Source organism: Python bivittatus, unplaced genomic scaffold (assembly GCF_059951505.1).
Source record: "Python bivittatus isolate LINGU-HERP-01145 unplaced genomic scaffold, Pbiv_v1 ctg000070_np1212, whole genome shotgun sequence".
NCBI lineage: Eukaryota > Metazoa > Chordata > Lepidosauria > Squamata > Pythonidae > Python > Python bivittatus.
Window position 1 is genome coordinate 11,508,442 of NW_028277034.1, and position 27,901 is coordinate 11,536,342.

A 27,901-nucleotide genomic window follows, 5' to 3' on the forward strand; every position below is an offset into this window, starting at 1 on the left:
ACATGTTACCATAAACATCTGCACCATGATCATATACAGTGTCCAGACATGCGCCATCTCTTGTGTCCCACACTTTGATTGTATAATCCCAACTGCCTGATATCAATAGATAAGGAATTTCTGTATTCCACAACAATCCTCGTACTGGTGCAGTATGCCCATTAAGAACATTGATACAAGCATCTTGTGTGTAATCCCATACCCGAACAGTGCTGTAAGAAAAGCATGGCATTTTATTGCAATATTTTGATCATCTCCAGATAAAACCACACACCTAGTTACTGCACATGGAAGAACCTTGATGAGAATTTGTCATAGCATTCTGTTTCCTGCACTTTATCTTACTATAAAATTAAGGGGACATGTTCTAATGTAGTGAAAAACTATGACCTGATGTTCCAAAGTAGTGATTTTTCATAGTCACAGCAATTGCCATATCCACACTCATTTAATGTTTATTTTAATAGGAACTTGTGATAGCGTTCATTCTGTCACAATGTTTATGTTTAGTCACTCCCACTCCCACTCCCACATATATGAATCTCAATTTCACAACTATATGTGAAGCCTTCCTCCACTTTATAATGTTCTCCACCCCCCCCCTTTACTTTTCCCTACTGGGCGAGGGGAGAAACAAACATGTTTTTCTCCTCTGCCTTTTCTTTCTGCCATGTAATCCTATACATGCTTATTCAGAAATAAACTCTACTTATTTTAAATGAGACCTACTGTCTAGTAGATGTATGTAGAAATGCAGCTGAAATCTTCTGTAGCCTGCCTTAAGGTTATGGAACAGATACCATATTTAGAACTCAAAAGAAAGACAATGAAGACTGGGGTATTCTCTGTGATAAAAGCACAAATGATTGCATAAGAAGAGAGGTCTGACTTGGCAGATGAAAGTGATATAGGACTATTGATAACAGCTGCATCGTTCAAGCTATGACAAGTAACCATTAAATATCATTAATGCAGATGGGCTACATGCGATCCTTATCTGCCCTATTTGATTTGTCTACTCTTCTTCTTGGCAGTCCACAACTGACATAAAATAATGCAATACCCTTCCAACATTTTCCCAGCCTTTATCTTGTCATAATTAGAGGCACACTGCCAAGTTTCCTGTAGCCTTGAAAGATGCTGAATGAAAGCATCCATGTCATGACATCTATCCTCACACTGATTTCTGTCATACTGCACCAAACAGCAGTTGGCTGGGTTAGCACAGCATGTTAAGTCTCTAGAACAGATGGCATGTAAATAAATGAATCATGCTTTGAAATCATGGTGGCTGCATTAAAAAAAAAAAAAGCCAAAATCACAATGCCATTTGCTTCCTTGCAACCTCTTCAGAAACTAGTTTGCCTCTGCTACGTATAGATCATAGATATCAGAATTATCATAACATAGCTCAGTTATGTTAGCCATCAAATAAATATTGTGTAGTGTAGGCTTCAGATAATAATTAAAACATTACTGCAAATATTAATATGTTTCTTTGAATATGATTCTAAAGAACAGGCACCCAATCACTAATCCCAACTTTTATCAATCAAAGTAATTTGGTTACAGTTTGGGTTTGCATTCCACATAATTTATCCTGATGTTTGAATGTTAGCCAAACGTTTGAGTGTGTGTGTGTGTGTGTGTGTGTATGCACTGTATTTCACCATTCTGTTAGTGAAATAAATGATTAAGATAGCAGAATCCTACTAATAAGTTGTGTAACACAAATATTAATGGATTACATCATACATTTTATTCTCTCACAGGCCTCATGGTGGAGACTATAGAAAAGACATCAGTTTCCTTGAGGAACACGAAGAAGCTAAAATATGAGCAATGGTCTTTCAGAATAACTTAGCATTTTATGAATACTCTGTATAATCCATCCTTTACAAAATCCAAGGCAACTATTCCACTAACTTCAATAGTTATTAATAAAATATAGTTTTTATAACATTAAGACTTAATTTTAAAGCAAACATACTCACCCATCATCAGAACCACTGCAAAGTATTCCTTCCCTAAGGGGAGACCATCTTACATGAAACACTTTTGCTGTATGCCCACTAAATACTTTCAGTGGCTGATCAGAACTAGTTGCTAGATAATAAACACGGACATTTTTATCTTCACATCCAGTCGCTATCATATCTCTGTTAAGAAAAATCACAGCCATCAATTACTGTCACTGGAACCCTACTTTCTAAAATTGCTAAGATCAAGATTACTAAGTATTAGCAACAGATATGCAAGGAGATGTGGGGTATAGAATTATCCAAGTTTACTATAAGAAATGGAAAGGGGATAAATTTTGCTTATTCACAGCATGTGCTGTTACAACCCATTATATGGCTGCTTAAAACCAAAATAGCCTATATCAAGTGGGATAAAATAATAATAATTCAGAATTTCAACTTTATTTTTTATTTATTCATTTTATTATATTTGCATGCTATCCGACACCCAATGACTCTGGGTGGCTCACAAGTAAAAACTTTTTAAAAAGAAAAGAAAAAAAGATGAGAAAGATAACAAAAATCAAACAGGAACTGCATTTATTTCATAATAATCATTTTATGACATTTTGATAATCTTTCCTAGAATGGTATACCGGTGTAGAAATAATTTTAAGTGGCCTTTGTCCCATTGCCTTTGTAATAACTATTTTCTGGGGCTGTAAGTACTTTAAAATGTTTTAGAAGAGATACTTTGGAATGCATGGGAGCACAACTGCAGCATCTAATTAAAGCTGCCACATCTTCTTTCAGGTTTCCATGCAACACTGAAAAAAGATGAACCATTTTAATGAGTGCATTACAGGTAGTCCTCAACTTATTCGTTCAGTGACCATTCGAAGTTACAACAGCACTGATTGCACTTCTGACCCATGCCCAAAGTTATAGCTATTGCAGCACCCCCGTGATCAAAAAGCAGCCTCCCCCCTGCTTTTTCACAGCACAAAGCCAGCTCCATATGGCCCAGCAGCCAGACCGGGCCCGCTTCATCAGCAGCAGGAGCAAGAAGACAGCAGTGAAGGTCAGCTGGAGCAGTGGAGCGCAGGGTGGCAGGGGTCTTGGAGTGCAGGGTAGCAAGGGCAACTGGGACTGGGCTGGGGTGGCTGCGGCTTCCAGGGGCATGGCGAGCAACCCCAGAGCTGTGTGGTTCTGGGATTGCTTGTTGCCCCACGAGGCAGAGTGGCCAAAAACGCAGAGATGGGAAGGAGATAGGCGAGTGGGGGGAGTTGGAGGCAGTCCCTTACCTTACTGAAGCTCGGGGCTGGGAGGGACCAAGCCCAGAATGGCTTCAATTGAGGTGGATACTTGGCTAACCAAAGGTAAAATTTGCTTAATGATGGCAACAGGGATTGCTGGGATTGTGGTCACTAAGTGATGCAGTCACATGACACCTTGATTTACAACTGCATCACTTAGCGACTGAAATTCCAGTCCCGATTGTGGTCATACGTCAAGGACTACCTGTAAAGACACAGCGGTTTTAATTAATTGATTCATTATAGGAGCTGTCTCTTTTTAGGCATGCAGAGAAGCCTGAAAAATAACCCTAACCCTATTTTAAAGAGATGCTGAACTGTATATTCCAAAGCACCTCATCAAAAACATTTTGGAAGCATGCAAAGTCCTACTATTTCCAATAAACCTTTTAGTAAATATTTTGCTTACAGTGATTTGAGCTCCCAGCACACTATAGACACTTGAGGCTATTAAATTGTTTTAAGAAAAATTACTATAACTATTCATAAAAAAAATGAAAGAATTTAATATAGATTCACATGAAATATTATTTGCTTTCAATAAAAATAGTATTCAAATACATAAACTATGAGATACAAATAATAAATCATTTTCCAGTATTGTTGGGCTTTACAACGTTGCCAGCATGTATGAAAGAAGGATCCAAGAATTGTTACAAAATGTTTTACCATTGGCATATCATTCCTGTCTTGATTGCTAAAATGAAGAATTCTTTCTCTAAAATAATGTTGGAAATGTGAAGAAAACTGATCCTTAAAAGGCTGCACTATTTGTTACCAAATCCAATTAAGTTTGGTACCTCTGATGTATAAAGCCCTAAACGAGTTACATAAAGAAGCACTTTTACGTTTTTTCTTACATATCCCAATATCTCCTTGGAAAGCTTTTTGGTTATATTAGAACCACATTAAGTCTAACATTTCTAAATGTTTAACACAACTTATCCAAATTGTGGAATACCCTTCTTCTGTAGGCCAGTCTAGCACAAACTTTGGCCACCATAATTTTCAACAATAGTTGAAATCAACTCCTTTCTGTCCTATACATCTGAAAATAACAGTTTAGGGAAAAATTTTGTTGCAGTACCTATCTGTGTGTACACTTAGCATGTTTATAATGATTTGTGTATATTATAATTGGCCTCAGATGAAGAGCAAGATGTAAGAAATGTTTATAAATAAAATAAAGTCAGAGGAAAATTTACTCACATCTTTACCCTCTGTGAAACTGTGAAACTATCAAATAATGCCAAAAACAAAAACAAAAAAAGGATGAGGCTGGCAGAACCAAGTCTAAACATAAAGAAATCTGAACAATTTTGTAAGCATAGCTGATTTTATTTGCTCGTAAATTTGCTTTCTTGTGGTGAATACAAAGCATAGTTTCAAATTTCAAGTGTCACAGCACATGGCATCCATTTCTTTTACCTTGGATTTTTTTAAAAAAAATATTATACTAAACGTTCCCAAAGTTTCTATTTTAATCTGAGATGCTAAGCAAGCTATATAACTGCCAGTATCATGAGGCAAAGATAAAATTTAGTTAAGGGGGTCAGCAAACACCATCTTAATTAACTGAAATAGTTATGTTATGCATAATTCAGCCATCAATAGTAACTAACTCTTGATGCTGTGTGTGAATAGGATTAAAAGGTAGGGAATGCCTTTTCATAATTCTTAAATACAGTAACTGGAACCTGACATGCTTAATGAAACAATAATGAACAATTGTGACACTGGGAAAAAAAGGCAATACAAAGCAAGCTTTATTTTCATCTTATCCTATCACGTTAATAGAAAAAAAAAATAGCCTAAACCAACAAATATATTACATAAGTGACAGTGGTTTTAGTAATAAATCTTTTTGGTGCTGTGAGATAAATATATAAGGATCTGTATGTAATAGTAACTCACTTGTTGTTTTGACTCCAATCACAGCCAAAAACTGCAGCTGGATGTTTGTACTTGTGGAGAATTTTGCCATCAATTGTCCGAATAATGCTGAATTGCAATATGAAAATATACATCACACATTCAGTGGGGGTTTTCCATCAGAATATTTAAGTGAAGTTACTGCATTTAAATTACCATAATAATGATTCAATTATAACAGTTCTTAGAAATATATAAGAACAAAAGATGACTATACTATCAATCGCATGAAGCAAACTGAACGATCCCATTATGCATTATTTATGTGAATACATACAAACAATTCCTCTGGAGTATTATTTAATTTACTGATAAATTTGTATCACTGCCTTTTTCAAAGTAACATACAATTCAACATCATGATCTTTTATTAGTTTGCATTTCACCAGAAAATGTAGCCTAGCTTCTTTAAGACTGTTGAGTGATAAGGAGCTTTAGAAATGGGGCTCTAGATTAGACATAAGTGAGCACCAGATTATGAAATTATATATACAATAAACCAAGATATGCAGAGGATTTAAAATGTTGGTCTAGAATCAGAGAGTCCCAAGTTCATCTTCAGCCAAGGAAGTTCACTGGTGACTGGGTAAATTTGGGCCACTCATTTTCTTTCAACTCAAGCTATCTAAAAGCATGCAAGTGCTGGAGTTCTGGGCCTCACTTTTTTCCCCACAATACACGCCTGTCAAATGAGAAAATATCATGATTTTTCAGACTTTTAGAACTGAAATTCAGAATTACATTCATATAAGACCATTACACCTGACCTCTAGGCCTGGTCTCTTCTTGGTTTCTCAGTGCACTTCAAAGTGCTAGTTTTGACCTTTAAAGCCCTATGCAGCTTGGCACCACAGTACTTGTAGGATTACCTTCTCCAAACAGTTTTGACACACCTGACTTGTGCAAAAAAGAGCTTGTGATACCCTACTTCCACGAGGTGAGGCAGGCGCTTTTCTCCTGTTGGTACAGTTGCTTTTGGAAAAGTCTTTCCCCAGAAATTTGATCAGCCCCCTCCCTGCTGCCTTTCCATAAGGTAGAAACCTAATTATTTTAGAGATGTTATTGTATTTGTATTGACATTGTAAACTACCAAGATTGCAGCAGGTATAATAAATAAAACAAACATACAAGCAAACAAATAAACTCTTTAACATCATCTGCATTTTTGGAAGAAAAATCACTTGACACTTCTGGAACATGAAACGCCTTGTCAATGTATCATTTCCTAAATTGCCATACAATTAATATATAATCAAGAATTATGTGGCAAATAATTAAACTGGTTTTAAATGAGACTTACCAGAATCCGTCACCACTGCAAGTTGCTATTCTTTTGGAATCTTTATGACTCCATGCAATGCAGAAGATTCCATTCTTTCCATGCTTCAAAAAATGTAAAATGCCTATCAATAAGAAATAATTCACCCCTTTTTCTCTTATTTATCAATGTGTCTATGATCTCCCCCCCTTGTCCTAGAAAGATCTTTATTACCATACTGACTTTGATATGCTGATATATCTTTCTCATTTCTCAAAAGCTGTGCTTGATGGAAAACTTAGGAAAGTCCCCTATCTAGATTTTATTCTTGGGATGAAGGGGTGATGGAAGAAATGACATATGTATTATTTTATTGTTCATTCTATAAAGAGGCGTAGTTACGTTTTGTAACCCCCTTATTATCTAAAAGTCAGGTTGTACAGATTTATTTGATGTACAATTGTTAGCTGACTAGTATGATTCAGTTTCTTTGAATGTGGCCAAATGTTGTTTGTCTGTAAAATCAATTACATTGCTCACTTAAACATTGCTGTTTATTATTTTATTAACAAATTTATTTTAAAATATTGTATCTTCTTTTATCAGGTATGTTTTAACTTTTATGTTTCTAAACGGAATACTAATTGTTGAGTGTAATAAAGGATTGACTGACTGACTAGGGGAGTGAAAATCCTTAAAAAGAGCATTTCTGAACATGCAGGAGCATGTACAAAGCATTTAAAATGTGGGAGCAGCTGCATCTTTTTCCAGGGAAGCACAACTGGTTTGGAAGCTCTTTCCAGCTATACAGGCATGCAAACACATGAGTAGCTGCTTTACTTTGTGGAGGAAAAAATAATAAAGCCTATCAGTTGTGTATAAGCATGCATGAGAAGACAGCTACAAGCAACTTTTGAAGCTTCCATACAGTCTTGGAAAAAACAACTATCTTCTTTAACTACTTCAATGGTATGCTTCATATGTGTTCCCATATATTCTAAAACAGTGTTCCTCAACCTTGGCAGCTTGAAGATGTGTGGACTTCAATTCCCAGAATTCCCCAGCCAGCCATGGGGAATTTTGGGAGTTGAAGTCCACACATCTTCAAGCTGCCAAGGTTGAGGAACACTGTTCTAAAGCACCTCTTTTGAAGGATGTACACAGTCTTATAAATTACATTAGAATAAATTTAAATATAACCCTAACCCTGAGCTGTTATAAATATGGGATATTCTTATATGTTCATTTTGCATCCAATTTCTTAATAAAAATAGTTTTTAAAGCATATAATTACCTACCAAAACTCTGCATTTCTGTGTCAGGTAACACTTAATATATAATACTATCACATTCTTAAATTAATATCTAAAATATAATTTCTCATTAAATATGCTAGTACTTTATTCTGTGCTGCAGTGGTGGGCTTTAGAATAGATATCCAGGTTTTACCCATTTAGGACCACAGAAATCAGCGTGGCTAGCTTAAACTGCAAAGATTTGACACTTTACTATATACTGAATGAAGCTACATATAAATTGCAGACCTTGGTGTTTAGGAATATGCTGGTATTTTAAGAGGTGCAAGATTCTGACAGGAGGTGTGAAATTCACAGAATTAAATTATATTTAATTTATACTGTTACATTTTCTCTCTCTCCGACGCTATGAGTCTAATCAAATCTGGGGTATATAAACTGTTGTTACAAATAGAATTACACACTAGATGCTCATCGCTGAAGAATTCTGCAATTCATACTAATATGACAGTTCAGATAGCTTGAACTGAGGTAACCTCTTATAAAAGTTTTATGCTCCTACTAACATAGTATAAAGTGCATACATGTAAACATGTGAACAATTCAAATGCCTACTTTCTTCTGTCTATAATTTTAAAAATTCTAAATATAAATATGCATGCTTAATAGTGCTTTTTGCAGATAATTGGGGCAAGCAGCAACTAATGACATACATATGTCTTTATAACATGTGTAGACGTTTTATTCTGATATGAGAATAAGGATGCAACATGTCTTTTAACTAGACATGTATGTGTACAAAATCTGTACGTGGATTTTCCAACCATCACTAGTATGCAGTAGTAATCATCATCTACTTGCAAAAAAATATTGTAATTCATACAACTACAGGCAGCCTTTGTTATTTGTGGGGGTTCCATGCCAGTTTAACAACTGCAGATAACAAAATTGTGGACTTTGGAAAAAAAGCATACTTCATGCATACACAAAAGCCCATCCACCATATTGCACATATATAAAATGCACAAAACATTCCAAAAGTCTTCTTCCAAAGAGAATCACATAACACAGACTACGGATACATGTTTTATTAGCTTGGTCATAAATAAGTTAACAGCTACAGGCTGTAAATAAGGGATAAAAGTTCTGCTCTTGCCTATAATTCATTGCTCTGCCTTAAATACATGAAAGAATGGCAATTATGTGTCAGTGTGATATTCTAGAGCCAGAGACATCCCTGATATCCAGTCCCTGATGTTCAGTCATGAGCCCAAGATTTATTTGCACAGCGAGGAATCAGGAGGACCAGGAAAGAAAGGCTAGAAGAATACAGGTTCAGTAATGGAAAGTTGATTTTAAGAATGGGAAGGAGCCCAGCTCAAACAACTGGAGTTTGAGATCTTGCCTATTTAGAGCAGTTGATGCCATTTCAAGGAGATGTCAGCTCTTCTTAGCTGATGGTATGTTTTAGGGCTTGGCACTCTCCCAAGTTCAGGATCTAACTCTTTCTTCTCTGAATCAGCAGTCACTTGTGCTGGGGTCTAAGTAATTATTCTCAGGTGTTGGTGTTGACAGCCTGCTGATTCTACAGCTTCAGGCTGAGAGCCTCCTAGTTTCTTCTTTTCAGCTTCCATAACACCTATACTGCAAATAACCAAAGCCTGGTGTATTTATAAACCATGGGTATGGAAAATTGCAGATAATGAAAGTCACCTGTAATATGAAGTTGTTGTTTGTAATAGAGTAAGACTACAGGAAGTTACTTTGATAAATTATATGTTAAAGAATGGTCTTTGATTATTTACTTTTAGTTTTCTTTGTAGAAGGTGTTTTGCTTTCTTTGTATCATAGATCCATAAAATGTAAGGGTTGGAAGAAATAGCCTTATTATTAGATTTTTTTCCTGATATTCAACAGGAATTTGTTTCCTTGTAGTTTAAAGTAATTATTTCTTGTCCTATCTTCAGGAACAATATTTGCCTCTCCAATCTTCTGCCAATACAGGTAGTCCTCGAGTTACAACCATTTGTTCAGCGACTGAAGTTATGGTGGCACTGAACAAATGGTACTTATGCCTGGTCCCTGAAGTTACAGCTATTGCAGCGCCCTCAGAGTGACGTGATCAAAATTCGGGCACTTGGCAGCCTGTCCACACTTACGACTGCAAAGGCACTTCAATTCCCCCCACCTGCCTATCCCCCCCTCATCTGTGGCCTTTTGGCCCCCTGCACTCTGTGGCCCCTGCCACCCTGCACTCCGCCATCCCCAGCTGACTTTTTCCATCTTCTTGCTACTGCTTGTTTGCTGTTGACCAAACACACCTGGTCTGGCCCTTCACGAGGCAGCTGTTGGCCACACAAGGCTTTCTTCCCAAGGTTGCACATGGCAGTTTCCTCGTGAGACCTGGGGAAGAAGGCCCCACATGGCCAGCAGCTGCCTTGAGAAGGGCTGGGCCGGGCCGGGCCAGGCCAGGCATGCTTCAGCAGCAGCAGGACCAGGAAGATGGCAAAGGTTAGCTGGGGCAGCAGAGCACAGGGCAGCAGGGGCCTCAGAGGGTAGGGTGGTGAGGGCCGCTGTGCCGGGCTGGGGCTTTGTGCTGTGCTGGGGCAGCTGGGGCTTCTTAGGGTGGCTGCGGCACACCAAAAAGCCCATGAGCTGCAGCAAGACATTGACTGTCCTGAAATCTAGTGTACAGGTACAAGTATACTATACTCCAATTTCACAACCTATAGTAGCCTGAATTCCAAGATAATATTGTCCCTTCTTCCCAAATTTCTTACTGCTGAGAGTCTTAGTTTAGTTTCCCCTACTGATTAGGATCAAACTATGAGACTTATCCCTTTGTCTTGCCTACAACCTTTTTAGAAAATGAAAGGGTCAGCATAGTCCCTGGGGAATTTGGGGGGCACTGAAAACTTGGCTCAGCTGACTTTCCAACAAGGTAGTTGAAGTGTCCCAAGATGTACTGACTTTCTTACTTGAAAATTCTATAATGACTGGTCTGGGGGGTGATAGACAGGGATCATTATTTAGAATGTATGCCTAGCTTATTAACCTCTATCACTCCTCTACAATAATATTCTTGTTCTCTCCCTTTCTGTGTACTTCTACTCAAATGCTCTTGACTGGACCATCATGGATCTTTCTTAGTCTCTGTGACAGTTTCTTTTCATCTGAGGTCTAGAAACATCAACAAAGAGACCCCAAAATCTATTGCAGGTACAGAGTTAAAAGCTATTCTTGACAGACGGGCCTTTGGGTTACATGCTTCCATTTTTTCTGCATGGCTTTCTTCCATCTTCAGTAAGACTTGGAACCATTGTCTCTCTATAAACATTCCCTGTGCCTTGTTTAAGAATGCCCCATCTTCCCTAATAAGCTGACATATGGAGAGTTTTGCTTCTGGCTCCTTTACTTTCTCTTTCAGAATGGAAATTAACTTTATCTGACCAACAAACACCACCCCCGTCCCCCTCCCCCTCCCTCTCTTTTTTTTTTTGGCCTCCCCTACCAAGCTCCTCTTGGCTTGCTCAGTGATCTCATTGGCTTCCTTATATACTCCCTGAAGCTGACTGAACTAATCCACAACAAACCATGTTCCAATCACATGCAATGAGCAGCATTTAGGAAACAGCCAGCAGTAGCAATTAATCAGCCATTTTTCCATATCCTTGTGAGTTACACTATTTTCTTTGCCCTCTACTTAGTTGAATTCCCCTTCCAAACTGCACTCCCTGTTTGGTCGCTCAGTGACCTGAAAGAGTCAGCAAATCTTTCCTTTCAGAAGATACCCTCCCCTCTTTGAACTTACAAGCTGCTTCTCAGCGTTTTCTAGCTACCAAATACTGTAGCAATTTGAAAATCAGACCAGACAGCAGTTTTATACAGAAAAAATACCATTGATGCCATGTGGAATTCTTTTAATTTCACTTTAACAATTATGTTAATAACCAACCCTTATATTACCCTACCAGGGAGCCCTTGGAGAAACTGCCAATCAAAATATATTCCATTCACATTCAGCAATCTAAAAACAAAATAGAACAGTAATGTAGAACTAAATAGCAAATAATATCCAGTGTAGCTATTCTGGAATCTTTTAACTAGCCCTAAAGATGTGCCAAAATAAAATAGATCTTTGTAATGAATTTCTGAAGGAACTGACTTTACTCCCTACAAAACAACTTTCTGTAATACTAGCAAATAATTAAATTAGGCCAACACTTTAAAGCTCCTTAAAAGGAATCTTAAAAGTACCAGTACAGGTAATAGGTAAGGCCACAGTTCCCCAAACATGCACTGCAGTGCCCTGGAGCACCACAGAGAACTCATAGAGGTGCCATGGGACATTTTAAATTTTTGAGCGAAACACCGTGATACTGAACATCTGTCAGACACCATGCAAACCACTAGCTCAAGGAAGTTCACAGTTTTGGCCTAGGGGCGTCATGAAAAATGAGACATTTAGGGCAAGATTCTATTGTGATAGGCAATCACAATAAAAGTAGTTTTAGCCTTCCTGTGGAGTTGATTTCCTGGTCTGGTCTACCTAGTGGGGCTGACATCAATCATGAAAGCCTGACTTCAAAAATGCTTCAGCCCCTTATGCCTGGGAACAGTTCCTGCATATTTCCATCAAGGTCATCCTCCTTACTCTCTACACATGCATATTTTTATTAGCAGGCATGGAAAAATTTGAACAGCCTCGGCACTGGGAGAGCAGAAAGGATGATTAATTCTTTTCTTGTCACTGTCCTAACAAAAAACACCGTTCAAAGCTTTCATTTACATTTCAAGAGCAATCTCATTTGGCACCAATATTTGGCCTAAGACTTCAACAGAACGGTGTCACAGAGAGCTCTCAGAGAACTATACTGGATGAATCTTAGCTGCTTAGTATTAGGGCCATAAATAGATGCTAGGGAGATTTCTGTATTATGTAATCTACATTTTAGGAAGACATAACGTCCTTCTTTATCTCTATTTATTTATTTCTTTACTTATAAAAGGGGTATCCTTGCTGATTAACACTGCTACTCCTTTTGATTTTCTAGATGCAGCTGAGAAAAATATTTGATTATATTAATTACTTTTTAAGGAAAATTTCTGGTCTGGGCCTTGATGAGTTTCTTGTAAAAACAAAACATTTGGTTTTACTTTTTCTAACTCTCATAATATTCCCTTATGTTTAATGGAGTTTCCCAGTCCTCTCACATTCCATGTTAAACATCTCAGTGTAGCTATTTTTGATGTTATTGTACTGTCAATCTTGTCCACATTAAATGTTTTCGATCAATGTTCCTTCTACTGTGTCCCATGTCACAATATTATCGAAATATCTCTGTTTTTCTGTTCTTTTAAAAAATGCTAGGAGAAGGTTGTAAATTTCTTATTGATTGAGATGTCTGATCTTCTGAAGTTGGAATTATCTCAGATTTTTCCACTTGAGATGTAAAATGTTTTTGAAGATTTCCTTTGATATTTTTTGCGGAACATACTGCATCGTGATTATTATTAACAGTTTTCTCAGACTGACTTCCCTGTTCAGATTCATGTAAAATCAGAAACTTGAACCAATCTCTGTCTGTGCTGCCATTTTTTCCTTTCTAATTTTTTCTAATGGTGATTCAACTAAATCATCAAGATTGGCTATAGCTTTATCCACTATATTTATCATTTGCCATTTTAATTTATCTAAATGGTTATTACAATTATCCTGGGTTATTAAAGGAAGTTTTGTGCAATCCTGTAGAAATTCTTGTTCTTCCGTAAGTGTGTTTTCTGGCTGCAAATCCTCAATTAAGTTCATATACCTTCTGGTACCTATTTCCCTTGTCATCTGCTGAGAATTGTGTTCATCTTTTTTATCTCTCTCTCTTACAGTATTATCTCTGTCTAAAATATTTTGGAGTCATGGCTATGTCTGTTATCTCCATGAGGATTGCTCCAACTATTAAATTCTAGAAGATCTATTTTCTCCATGCCTTCTATATCCCTATGTTGTAAAGAATGATAATTGACACTTATTTCATCCACTTCTGCTCTCTCTTCCTCACTTATCTCTTTATTTTGTTCATTATCCCCATAATGAAAAGTGCTTCTCCCAACGTTATTAGATCTATATAGATATTATATCTCCTCAATTGACTCCTAGCCTGCCATATCTTGTTTGTTAAAGTTCTTGTTTAACAGAACTTGTTAAAGTTTCTTGTTCAATATTAGAAATTTCCTAGTATGTTTTTACTGGGTAGGGTCTTCACTCTATACTTATTTGAAGCTGCACATAACATCAACAATTCTAGCTCAAAAGCACCATTTTTATGGAAACCTCCCTTGTCCTCAGGAAAAAAAGTATCTTTTTACATTTGCACGATGAAAAACTCTACTTTAACTTCTTCCATTGCCTTTCCTTTTCTGTACCAAACCCTTTTTGTGGGCTATTGCTGCCTCATATCTATTTGAGGTTTACTATACTAAAAAGCAGCAGTCTAATCCCTCAAAACAGACTTAACATAGTTTAAACAACATCACACCCCATTCTAACCCTAATACTTAGGAAAAATATTCTAAAAATCTCAGCAAAATCCACATAGATAATATGGTTTGGCCTACTTTGCATCACTGACCCATCAACTGTGGTTCCAGGTTCTCCAAAAATGTAGAGACTCAATCACAAAAACACTGTCCACCTCTACAAGCAATTTCAGCTCCATTTCTTTAAATTTCATGGCAGGAAAAGCTTTTCACAAAAAACTAATGAACTATTTAGGTTTATTTGGGGAAATACAAACACACCCATAAACACTTATGGAACAGATTTTTAATACACTGTGTACATTAATACACAAATTGATGTAACATTTCTTTGAATGAGTTTTAGTAAAAACAAACAAAATAAAGATCTTACCTCACTGAAACGAGTTATCATTTTGCCTCGTGATACATCCCAGATGAAACCACCATTTCTTGAAGTTGCACCAGCTATACAATTCAAGTCTCCTTTAGGGAAAAAAGTAATAAAAATACAGAAGATTAATCGCGCACACGTCTATCCTTCCTTCCCTATTCCAGTGGCTCAAACAGTAACACCATGAAAAGTAGACTTTCTTGAAGTGAAAGTCCAGTGTTAAAGGGCACTTCTAACCTTACAAACTCATGCATAAACTTCTACCTGATGAAAAGCTTCCTCTAATTGCTTGTTAGCAAGTTGAATGTACTCAGTTACAGAAGTGGCGGGCACACCATTAGAATACCTGAACGACCAGGTTTAGGGACAGTTCCTCCTGGAGAAAATCTATCCATGTGGTCGCTAAGAGTCGACACTGACTTGATGGCGCATCAATCAGTCTTCAATTTCTCATTATGCTGTCACAAGATTTAGGAAGTTGTACTATGTTCAGTTTCAAATGCACACTTAACACTATTAAAAGGATGAGGTCAAAAAAGTCCATCTGGTAAGCAGGAAAGGGGAGGAGTATTGTTTTGCCTTTTAGTGTTTAGTTAGAACAATAACTTGTAAGAGTTCAAAAGAGACCCCACTTGTGTTCTTACTCAAGATACCTGTCTATTAAAATTTTACAAAACTGATATTTTTTTGCAATCAAGTTGAATAATTTACCACATCCCCAGAATATTTTGTGACTACCCAGATTACCCAAGAACAGCTATTTTTGGATAATGCCCATAATACATTCCAAATATGCTTAATGGTAAATTCTTACATTAAAAAAATCCTACACTTACAAGAACACTGAAATTCTACACTATGCTAAACTGAGTTCTACATTCTTTATGAATTAAACTTGTTGACTGTAATTTCTCTTATGTTGTAGCATGCTCTGCCAAAAGTGTTACTATGTATAGTTTATTATTATAGCTCTGTTCATTTATTAGGAAGCAATGACATAAGAGCTGAACTAGCTGTATTTAAGATCCTGAATTCAATTCTGAACTGAAACAAAAGGGACCCTAACATATTGCAAGGAATATACTCCCCATAACATACATAGATTCAACGGTTGCTAAATATCAACTTCCTCACACCATCCACTAATACTCTTGAAGGTCTGCAGCTGGGGAATATGGGCAATATTGCCAAATTAGCAATTAGTGCTCCATGCAAGCATTGTTTTTCTGCAAAATATTAACTATCCTCTTAAATATATATATATAACTCCCACAACCAATGAGAATTCTCTTTTCAATTGTGTACCAACATTTTTAAGGTGCAATATTCTCACCTGGAGCCCATGAGAGGGAATATATGACTCCCTCATTACCAGGGGAGGTATAAATAGCTGATAAAGTAGTTATATCCCATATTTTTATTGTTCCATCAAATGATGCTGTAGCTAAAAGGTCAGGGTTATCAGGTTTGAATTTACAATCAAAGATGGTTTCAACATGACCCTAAAACAGAAATAAACTCATTAAAACAGCTCTTGTACACATTGTATCATATTTGTTTTTGTTTCTCCTAGTTTTTTTTTTAATAAATACACATCAAAGCAAAAATCTATTAATTTATTCTCATATTTCTAGGTTGTCCTTCATCCAAAATTGAGTATTCCACACAGATAAAATTGTGTGCACAAATGCAGTACTTTGTCAGATCCGATAATATGGTGTTGTGGACCTTCTTTTGGAACCAGGATTGTGTCATTTGGGTCGTCTACAAATCTTCCTGTGAAATGCAAATATGCAGATACCTAGAGTTTTGTTAATCTCCATAAATATTGACTATTATTTGCACTGAGATATCCTGACTGACAGCATTTTATGCTTTTTGATTGCATACAATGCAATAATGGGCCATTTGGGGGATGAGGACTTTTGTTACTTCTGAACATCCATTAAATATGGAAATGTTATGTCAGCAGTTTCTATCATTACATAAATGACAAAAAATAATTTAAATGTAAAATTAAGATAAAATTGACACATAGTTAAATTATCTTGTCCAGTCTACTGCAGATTCAGTAAGCATGCATTATTTCAGGGGGATGTCCAGATAGAAATTTGGTCCATTGTCTAAATGGAGCTCTGTTAAGTTTTACAGTATTATCAATTCATCACAGCAACCACACAGGATCTTTCAGTATCCTTATAGATTTCTATATATCATTTTATCCACCTATGATAGCTTATTGTTTTATACCACATTGGACACTATTCTTCTAGGATGCCATTTATTACATTCATCTGAATGGGAAAATATTTGAGAGTTTATTTCTCCCATTTTTTTCCCCTTTATTTGCGATAGTAATTAACTTGTAAGTATTTCACATATACAAAAATATTTTCTATTAGATAATCCATATCTTCAAGAATGGATGCTGTGGGAACATGTCATGGTTATAGCAGGGACCTAGCAAGAATTGCCTATGAATCATTCCCATACACATGATTGTAGTAGATGCAAACGTGGTAATGGAACCTTGATGATGGCATCTGTATCCAAGCATGACTCATACAACACACAATGTTCTCCATGACAATAATCTCTAGGTTACATCACTATATAAAATATAGCTGAACTGATCTTAATCTATTGTTTAGAAAGGAGATCCAACATACCAAATCTCTAAGAAACTCCCATTTCTTGGCTCCCATGTTATAAAGCCCCACTCCACCATCCATAAAACAGCAGACAGCATGTCCAGGGGGAAGTGAAAATGCTTGGTTCTGGGTCAGACTTGGAGGTGGAACAGCCTCACTTGTAGATGACGTATGATGGTTTTTGGTAGGAGACTGGGAAAAAAATGCTGAATCAAAAGGTAAAATATTATTAGCATAACTTCTATCCTTCTCCAATTGTATTAAAAGACTGCTTGCCTACTATAGATAAAAATCTTCTTTCATAATGTATTACAATACTTGCACTAAAACCTTATTACATTGGAGAGAACTGCTAAATCTGAGACAGAAAAAAATAAGTCCCAGAATATGTATTTGACTGCTTTAATGAATCTGAGAAAATAATAGCTATTTAACAACAACTACTAAAGAGATCAAAATTTGTGTAGGTATTCTGACATCCAGAGCATTACTAAGCATATCGACTTGGCATTTAAACACTTCTAATTATAATCAACTTGATTTTATGCCTAAGATACTTAGTAATTTAAAAATAATTTCAGTAATTTAAAAATAAAAACATAAAATTAACTTTCATAAATTTTCCAAATTATATTTACTGTTTCTAGACACAAAAGTATATAAACATTAGGTTTTTAAAAGCTTTCAAAACATATACACATGAGCAAAGCACCCCTTCTCAAATTTTAGCCACATTCTTTGAAAGGTGTTCACTGGTGCATCAAAGCTATCTCCAGGTACCTGCACACGTGTGTTCATGCACATTTTGTTTCACTGGCAGTCCCAGTGGAAATGCTGTCTATGCGTACACATGCAGACAACCTGGGGCATCTTTTGAAGACACAGCTGCTTAAATGCTTTGAAGCGAACTGCTTTGTTCACGCTAACACATGAACAACTCTACAAAACTAATTAGTATAATATCACAGGTATATATTATTTTGGGATGAGCATTTCATCAAATTCCATACTCAAAGATGTTTGCTTTTCAGTGTTTTACTTCCAAAGGATTCTTATTCATACAAGGATAAAGCCATGTATGAGATTTCTTTAACAATATCCCTTGGTATTTATATAACCTTTTTCCAAGTGATCAAGGCACTTTCAACATATTAATTCTTATGACCACCTTGAAGAACAGGATAGCACTATTAATCATCTCTATACTTCAGCCAGAAAAGAAAACTGAATATCAGTTTGCCAAACGCCATGAGTACATATCAGAACTGGGATATGAATCATCATTCAATCAGAAAATAAGGTTTAGCTCAGTACAGAAATCAGAAATCCCCAGCAGTTGCTAAAGTTAGATACTGGGCTCTGAAATAAGAACAAATTATTTTCTATTCTTCCAGCTGATACATCAGAAGCTTAGAGAAGGTTTTGCAGGAATGGGTAAAATCTACTAAAATGTTAAAGTCCGTAAGATAGCTCACACCTCATTAACACTTGATCTATCAAAACACAGTGCACAGATTAAGAGGAAGCAATTATTCTGTGGGTGTCCAGCATAATTTTATAATTTTTTGCATATAATTAAAAAGAAGTGTTGTAATTTATGTTGTAATGATGAAAGCTTTGTGAGTAAAATGACATATTACTGAAAGATATTAACAATAGCAGGAAAGGTAACAAAAGTTATATCAATTTCAAAGGAACAATAATCAAGATATTAAATTCTAGCAGTGACTCATTAACATAACCAGTGCTGATAGGGCTAGCAATTACCCATTTCTGTAAGTAGTTAGTCATGGAGACCTTACAATCCAGAAAATCAAATACAGAGTGTTAGTATGAGTAGAGTGTAGCAAGAGAATATAAAAGAAAGGGGTGGGCTTAAAAAATAAATTACACACACTGATACAGTTAGGGAAAGAGTTCAAAGCAGTCAATAATTCTTCCCTTCCATAAGACTATAAACACAGGGCAGGGATGGTTACATACTAGCTGTATCAAGTATAAACAAGTCTAATTATTGCATGAAAATTGTGTATTTGATAGAATTCCCATTGAGTCCTGCTATACTGCCTCTATGTGGTGTGTGTGTGTGTGTTCCTGACAGTAGGAGAAGACTGCATGCCAAGCAAGTTTTGCTAAGGCATGAAGGTTATCCCAGTTGCCCAACTAAAGCAAGTAGGCACCTATATAAAGCAACAGTAACATAGATAACGGAGGTGGATTACCACTTTACTTACAATGGCAAAGCAATCGTTTTATATTGAGTGGGAGAAGATAATGGTAAACCTTTCCTATATTTTACCAAGAAAACCACATGGATAGACAATGGATATTGATATAATGCCAGATGAAAGGCTGGATGGCACTCAAGATGCTACTGAAAAAAAGCAGAGAATCTTTCAGAATACTAATGGTGTTTGTGACTCAGCTAGATTGAAAGCTTTTCATCCCTAGCTTTTGGGATGCCTAGGTGTTGATCTTGCCATGCAGGAAAAAAAAATCTGAAGCTGCAAATTCGGTATTGCAGTGGGAACATGGAATGTAAGAAACATGAACATGACATAACTCAGATGCTTCTCCAAAAGAAATGCTGCAAATATATAATTTTGCAGTGACCTCTTTGGTGCTATGAGGCAGTTACCACTGGCAGGAACTCCTGTCTTGTTCCACTCTCCAGCTCTTCTGAGTTCTTCCCTCTCCCTCCTAAAGTTAAGGTGTCGCTGTGTTTGCCACCATCCCAAGTCCTTCCTAATTGACATGAGCCACAAAAAAGCTGTTTTATTTTTCCCCATTACTGTTAAAATAAGCATAAGAAAGAGATAAAATTATCTCTTATTAATTAATTGATTTAATTAATTAATTAATTAAAATTATCTCTTATTATGCTTATAAAATAAGCATAAGAAAGAGATGAGGGCAAGGAGCGCTGGCTGGAGTACTGGTTTTTGTTCTCTGCCATTAATCAGCTGGAGGGAGTGCTGCCTACTCAGGGAGTTTACTCAGCAGCAAAGTTAGGACACTCAGGCAGTAGTGCAAGTGATTATGAGGGTGTGCAGGGATAAAAATAGCCACTGTGTTGAAGGGTTCCAAGACGGTTAACCTAGAAAAAGTAAGACAGGCAGAGAGGTTGTTAAATGAAACATCCAGAAGCCCAAAAACAATGCCCTTCTATGTTGATAGTTCCTTAGATGTAGTAGAGAGTAAATATAACAGGGGACTATGGCATCACTCTGAAGAAGGAGAATAATCTCTTTGAAGCACTACTGGGGAAAAAAACTATCCTTCTGCACCAAGCCTTCATCTCTAAGAGTCCCTTCATACTGGGTAATACAATTGTTAAATATAAAATTATGACTCTAAGATGGCATGTAAACTGTTTTCAATCCCTGACCAAAGTACAAAAGTGAACGCCTGAAACAGAGAATCATTTCCAAAAGACTACATATAATGTTAAGTGATTTTGATTATTCTTATACACTGAAACACTTCACCATCACAGAACTAATCCAAGTAAAGGAGCACAAGTGATAAGCAAGACTGTGCAAGATGGGAGTATTGCTTCATTAATTAGTAACTGTAATCACAGTGCCATCAACTTTATTTAAATGTAAGTGGGAAACTCAAAGAAACTCAGCATAGTCACATTTGATTTTAGGAAGATTCTTTTAAAAATTAAGAGGTTTGTTAAAAGGGTAAGTCAAGAGAGTCAAATCTTTCCAAAATAGGTTACTTAGAAGCACAGCAATAGAAGCTTAGCTCAAATTTTGTAGGTCAGAAAAGGTTTGTAAGTGCAGGAAACCACAACCACGTTCTGGTTAATGAGTGATCTCAAATAAACTATTTTAAAAAGGCTGCTTTCAAAAAAATGGAAGTCTTGCACAAATGAAGAAAATAGAATAAAAATAAGAATAAAAAAGAATGCACACTTTTCATAGAGAAAAGATGTGAGAAAATATAGTGTTGCAGGGGGGAAAAGGAATTTAATGAATGTAGAACTATCAACACCGAGGATTAACAACAAATAACATAGCTACATCAGAAACAGAACACCAGCTAGGGTTTGTGATCTAAGAAGCCAGGTTATTAAGTAACGCAGAAATTAAAGAATCATACACACTTCAAAAAGACCAAACAAATGTGTCTGTCTTTCAGAAGACGTACAACAAACACCTGTTGATATTTTCAGAAAGGGAATCTGAAGTACTAGGGCAAACATTGACAAGAGATAAAGTCCTACACATTATTAAAAATTGAAACTACTTAATTACCACATAGAGAAGAGAACCATGAGATAACTAATGCCATTCTGATAAGGTAATCCATGGGTTTTTTTTTTATCATGTTATTATGTTATCAATAAATCACTCTACATCTTATGCTAGAAACACGCACAGAAAGAGGCTATTGAAAGATTCTTGTTGGCATATGGTTGGCTGCTTTTAGCAATAATGAAAGAACTAAATGGTCCTTTCATTGCTCTCATGTTTGCATTATGTCAGATACGTATCAAAACTGTGAATACAAAGATTACTAAACAATGTTGACAAAGCAACACCAACAACGTAAAGAAATATGAAGAATGATGCAAGGTCTGGCCACTGGGAATAATTAGGAGAGGAAAACTCATTAGTACATTTGAGGATATCAACAATAAACTAAAGTAGCAGCACAGTTCAGCAAAGAATGTGCCTGGGGAATTTACTATTCTGGATTACAAGGAATACGATTTCTGCAAGTACACTTGGGAGTTTCTTATAGGTATTTTTTGTTGATACTGTAAAGGCCTCTCCTAGCTAATTTAGCTTAAGAGAAACAGAAGGTAGGGCTGCTGCTTGTAGAAAGGTACAAATGATTCAGCTAGAAGTGTCACTCATGATAGTGACCTCTATGTCAAGCCTTCCAGGTAGGTCAGGTCAGGAAACAAGATTCACAAGTTTGGCTGGAACTATACTTTATTGAGATAGGCTATAGTAACAGAAAGCCTGACTACATGTTCCTTTTCCCTTCTTACCCCAGTGAATTACACCAACCTGAGCTTCTTTCTAGTACTCTCTATTTCCCAGAGTTAAAGCATGCCTTTGTGTCTATAACCATTTCTGCATAGTTTCTCAAAGGTCATCTCTGCACTATCTATACTCTCAGCTTTAATTAAAACTGGCAGGATAGAGCTTTGGAAAGGCTACTGGAATAGCTAAAATAAAAGGAAAAGACTAAAGAGAATGATGAGAGGGACAGAATGCTATTACGTGATTATCTGTTTGATTTCCCAGCTGTCCCAAAGAGTCCTTAAACCAATCCAGGATGCAAAAAATCATAATGACCTTATGCTGTGGCTGCAATGTATGTAACTCCATGGGGAAAAGCCTAGCTGGAAGTCAAGAACATGGCAGATACTTTGGATCTCCAGTCATTAAATAAAAGGATACAGATCTGCATTTGCAAAGGTGTGGAGCAGGAAAACACACTTGTTTCTGGAAACTGCAGAGCTCCCTATAACAAGCTGTCATCTGACTGCAAACAGCAATACAAGCACAACAAAGCAACACTGCTTCTTTTTTTCTTCTTTTGTCTGGTACAGCTTTCAGAGAGAAGATGGAACAACAGGTACGACGCCATACACAGATCAGGGAATTTTGTTACTATCTTAAGGCATCTTGGTATGTTAAGTTCAGTAGCCTTCTAACATTATTATGGTTCAATGTTATATGAGCAGCACAGCTGGATGGAACATTTCATAAAATTCCATATGCAGAAAGCCTCTGCAATTGTTAAGACGGTAATACAGTACTGAAACACAAACTCATATTCTGTTTTATTACAATTTCCATTGAGACACACCTAAAGGGCACATCTTCTAACCCCATTTCCAGGACAGACTGAAGAATTTTATGTTCAATTTTTTACTGACGGATAAGGATCCCAAGGTAACTCTCACCATTGCAATTTGTAAAACTCACATATTTCTAATAGTACAAGTATGATTGCACATTTTTTATCTTGTATGACTTATTTTATTTTGCACATTCTATTTTGTAGCTGTATTGTGTAAGTTAGATTATGTTTTATTTAGTCTGGGTCGCTGACTTATATTAATTATATTAAATAATTTGATTTTAATGGTCTTCTTATTGATGCATATTTTATTTTACTTTGTAAGAGGAAGATGTTTAATGCCTTCAAATGAATCTAGGAACTGCTTTACGTGCAAGTACTGGCTATCTTAAAAGAACTGTTAGACGTTAATTGGTCCACATTTTATTGTGGTACTGAACCACTTATGAGCAAAGGTTCATTGATCTGGCACACAGCTTTCCATGAATGAGTCCAAATTGAAAACAAATACATATACTTACTTTTCTTCTTTGGAGGAGTACTAAGCACATGTAGGCCATGGAAACCTGTTTTCTTTAACTTAAAATTATCTATTGGTGTTGTTCGTGATACATTCCAGACACGCAACACACCAACTTGAGAATCTATATTAAAAAAAGATTAACTTCATTTATTTATACATAATGCAATATTTAAAAATACATAATGCAGTAATTAAAAACAAATCTATTAAGTACACAGTTATATATATATAAGCTATCAACATTTCGCATTATAAAAACCAAAAACTAACTGGATTTTTAAGTAGCATTTAACATGATTCCAGGAGTAGGGGCTGGAATAGGGTAGGAAAATTCTGCTCTCAATGTCATTAGTATTATCCAGTTAATGCCAATTTCTCTCCCAACATACATATTGTCCACTTAATGCCAATTTCTCCCCCAGCATCCTGAACCAAAGTCCCCCCCCCATCTGATTGCTTTTTCTAGAACTGGCTTCAAGATAAGATAAAGAGACAGCAAAGTTTTCATTTTGAAGGAAGTGATGATAATGCCAGAAAACTATCATTACCATTTTAAAATATTAGATTCATCCTTGCCTTTACATAACTAAATATACAATTAGCTTGATAATTTGATAACAAACTTAGCCTACTGACATTTACAAGTCTGGCTTGTGCCTTGCATACTGTCTACGTTACCACATAATATATAAATGAAACATATTTTTTCTTTACCTCCAGTGATAAATATTCCAGGTGCACTGGGAACCCAAGCTAAGCACTGCACAGATGCTGCTGCACTAGGAAGATTAAAGGCTGTGATACAGGAGAAAGATTCTGAATCAACAAGACGGATTCCATTATGCAAATTTGCAACAAGAAGATAATCAGTTGACAGAGGGTCCCATTCCAGAGCGGTAATAGGATCTTCCTCATCTGTTCCTTCAAGTGATTCTGGCCTCAGAACATGTTTCTGACATTTAGAACCTTGAAAAATAAAAATACATAATTTATTCATTTGCAGAGAAGTATTCTCAATACAGAATAACTGTGTCTAAATTTCTATACTTGCGTACATTTGAAGTATTGCTGCGGGAGCTGCATTGGGTGCCAGTTTGCTTCCAGGTCCAATTCAAGGTGTTGGTTATCATCTTTAAAGCCCTACATGACATGGGTCCAGGTTACCTGAGGGACCCCATCACATCAACCCATCTCACCCGATCAGGCAGAGAGGGCACGTTGCAGATCCCGTCAGGGAGAGAATGTCAACTGGCAGGGCCTAGGAGAAGAGCCTTCTCTGCCGTTGCCTCTGCCCTTCAGAATATTCTCCCCCCAGAGGTGCGGTGGGCTCCTACCCTCCCAGTTTTCTGGAAGGGGCTTAAGACCTGGCTCTGTCAGCTTGCATGGGGTGATAAGAGCTGTAATCAATCCTGGGGGTAGCTGGCGCCCTGATGACACTCCCTGAGTTATTTGCCAATTTTAGCATTCCTTGGAATTTATTTATTATTTAAGATTGTTTTTATATTGTATTTTACTTGATTTTAACTCTTCTGTAAACTGCCCGGAGTCGCATTTCAACAAGATGGCGGTGACAAATTTGATATATAAATAAATATATAAATAAATATTTAAACTGATATTGAATTATATATTGAACTGGTTTGTCCCCCAAATCATGTCCTGACAGAATAACAGTCAAATCAATATTATGGGCTTCTATGCTGAAAATGTAGAAATCATAGTATTTCAAAAATATCTTATTGCCCTTTTATTCCTTTCTTGGATGTCTCCATTGTGTTGTTAGTTGCCATAGAGATCTAATTAGTTGAAAATAAAGTAAACATGCTGAAGAAAATGCTAAATACTAATAATTAAAAGACATCATTGCATCTGTTAGTTATTTAGTAATGACTCAGTCTTAAATTACAGCACTGAAAGGGCTTGGGGGGGGGGTTTGTTTGCTTTTTTTATTTTGAATAGACAAAACAGTACTTGGTAATGCTGGGTTCATGATGAGAAAGTGCATTCACTTAATTTGCAACTAATGCCTTACTTAAGAGTTTAAATTAGATTCATATTAACAGATACAATTCTGCAGCAGCATGTTACATTTGCATGATTTTTTTCCTATTTATTTATTTAATTTTGTTGTATATTTCCCTGAACTTTTCAAATCCATTACTGCAATGTATCCTTCCTGCTGAATGTGTGGAATTCCTAATCCTCGATACAATGTGCATATGTATATTAATGGAAGAAGCAGGTACTTTCATATGTAATGCTCTCCTATTCTAGGAACTGTCTCTCTAGGAAAACTAAATAGAGAAACATGCTTAAGCAAGTGCTTTATTATCTACAAATCTATTCTGTGGTCTAGATTATAGGCAATTTAGAAAGTGAACCCTGAAATACAGGTAATCTTCGCTTAATGACAATAGGGACTGGAAAATTAGTCGCTAAGCAGGGCAGACATTAAGTGAGTCACCACATGACCAGGCCCGATTTTACAACCATTTTTACAACAGCTGTTAAGCGAATCATTGAGGTCATTAAGTGAATTCAGCTTCCCAAATGGACATTTTTTGCTGGAATTTGCTTAACAACCATGTGATTCACTTAACTGTCATAGTAAAAAAAAAAAAGGTCGCAAATTGCAACCATGTGACCGTAGGGGGGTGCAACGGTTTACGATGGTCATAAGTGTGAGTACAGGTCGTAAATCACTTTTTCCAAGGCTGTTGTAACTTTGAATCATCATTAAATGGTCATTAAGTGAGGACTATCTGTAGTAATATCAAAGCAATTTACATTTATATCTGTTATAAGTCTATCTTTAACATAACATGTTTTCCAAATTATGCATGACTCTGGATATCTGACCTTTTCTACCAGATCTAGTCATTCCTCCCATATGTTTGTATCTAGAAAGACATCAGCAGATTAGCTTCAATCATAAAGAAAAATGTGATCACACATCTCTATCATGTTGTAAGAAAATGGTTACATGTAAGGACTCAAATATAGAAATGCACCCATTTTGTACTGAACAAGAACTAATAGGTTCAGCTTATTTTAGCAAGCACTCTATTTCAGAGTATTGAAGGATGGGAATAAGTAAGGAAGAAATGTTGCCTCAGAAAATAGTTGGCTAAAATTAAATTGTTAAGGAATATAGGTTATCATATCCATTATTTCTAAATCATTCTAATACATAGTAAGAAAACACACAACTCAGGTGATCATATAAGGTGAATGGTATGTTTCATTGTCAAGTGGGTTTTGTGTGTATGTGTGTGTGTGCTTTCAAGTCAGTGTTGGCTCCTGGCAACTTCCTAGACTAGTCCCTGAAATATTTTTAGCAAGATTTTCAGAAGTGATTGACCACTGCTGCCTTCCTATGGCTGAGAGAAAGTGACTGGCCCAAGTTCACCCAGCTGGCTTTGTGCCTAAGGCAAGACTAGCATTCATGGTCTCCCCATTTTTAGCCTGATGCCTTAATTAAAGTGGTTCTCTTGCTTCACTGTCAATGCCAACAGCCACATAATTACATTTTTTTATTTAACTGTTGACAGTAAGCATATACAGTGCTGACATTCTACATTTTGTGAAATCTATTAGATTCCTGAAATCTGGTACCTTCTTAATCTAAAATGACTGCAGGGCTGTATAACATTGGGATTTTGAGTGAGGGGAGTAGAATTTGGGAAAAACACGTAATAACAAGTACTAAGCTCTCTCAGAATAAGAGCTTTCCTTGCCCTAATCAGGAGATGCATTGACTCCTCCCTTGGCCATAATATATCTTACCTGGCTGAAACAGAGACAGACTTCCATCAGTATGACCAAACACTACTTTTCCCTTTCGCTTGGGATGCCATCTAAACAGACAAATGTCTGACATAAAACTGTGAGCTTCTTTATGTACTGTTACACCACTGTCTGGCCCTGAAAATGTCCAAATATACAATGGACCTCTATGGGAAGCAAATGCAACAGCGTCGCCTGCATTCCAGCACCAACTAAGAGACGCAGGAATACCTGAAATATAAAAAGATATCCAATAAATGAGAAAAACATACACTTCCATATCTCCACTGAACTTAACTAAAAGTGCAATTTAATACATTCCCTTCCCAGAGCCAACTGCCTTCTTTTTTCACACTGCTAAAGAGAGTTTGTAACTTCTGTCTTAGGAAGTTAAAGATTGAGAAACAGAATCTTTTAGAAATAATGTCCAAACGTGCCAGTTTCATTAAACAAAACCCAGAGAAAATCAGGTTGATTTTAAA

At 36.4% G+C, this 27,901-nt stretch overlaps 2 protein-coding genes and 1 long non-coding RNA gene across 5 annotated transcripts in view; 2 read left to right on the forward strand and 1 right to left on the reverse strand.

Moving 5' to 3' along the window:
- Nucleotides 1–1,934, forward strand: part of SPATA4 (spermatogenesis associated 4) — a 37,398-nt gene extending 35,464 nt beyond the window's left edge. The window contains exon 8 of the mRNA XM_088132067.1: nt 1,773–1,934. The gene's annotated coding sequence lies outside the window, so the exon portion shown is untranslated. The remainder of the gene's footprint in view (nt 1–1,772) is intronic.
- WDR17 (WD repeat domain 17) overlaps nt 1–27,901 on the reverse strand; it is a 69,021-nt gene that overhangs the window by 26,514 nt on the left and 14,606 nt on the right. The window contains exons 4-13 of the mRNA XM_025165100.2: nt 27,420–27,650; nt 24,348–24,599; nt 23,632–23,754; nt 17,300–17,487; nt 15,964–16,132; nt 14,631–14,722; nt 6,510–6,592; nt 5,192–5,278; nt 1,995–2,159; nt 10–212 (exon numbers count right to left, since the gene is read on the reverse strand). Of these exons, the coding sequence (XP_025020868.2) occupies nt 10–212; nt 1,995–2,159; nt 5,192–5,278; nt 6,510–6,592; nt 14,631–14,722; nt 15,964–16,132; nt 17,300–17,487; nt 23,632–23,754; nt 24,348–24,599; nt 27,420–27,650 (1,593 nt within the window). The remainder of the gene's footprint in view (nt 1–9; nt 213–1,994; nt 2,160–5,191; nt 5,279–6,509; nt 6,593–14,630; nt 14,723–15,963; nt 16,133–17,299; nt 17,488–23,631; nt 23,755–24,347; nt 24,600–27,419; nt 27,651–27,901) is intronic.
- LOC148216843 (uncharacterized) lies at nt 2,181–24,489 on the forward strand. Of its 3 annotated transcripts, XR_015794403.1 has the most exons (4): nt 2,181–7,436; nt 10,874–10,942; nt 22,549–22,882; nt 24,354–24,489. It is a non-coding gene; the product is annotated as an uncharacterized LOC148216843 (long non-coding RNA). The 3 variants fall into 3 exon arrangements; XR_015794402.1 differs by lacking the exon at nt 10,874–10,942; XR_015794404.1 differs by lacking the exons at nt 2,181–7,436; nt 10,874–10,942 and adding an exon at nt 19,284–21,592.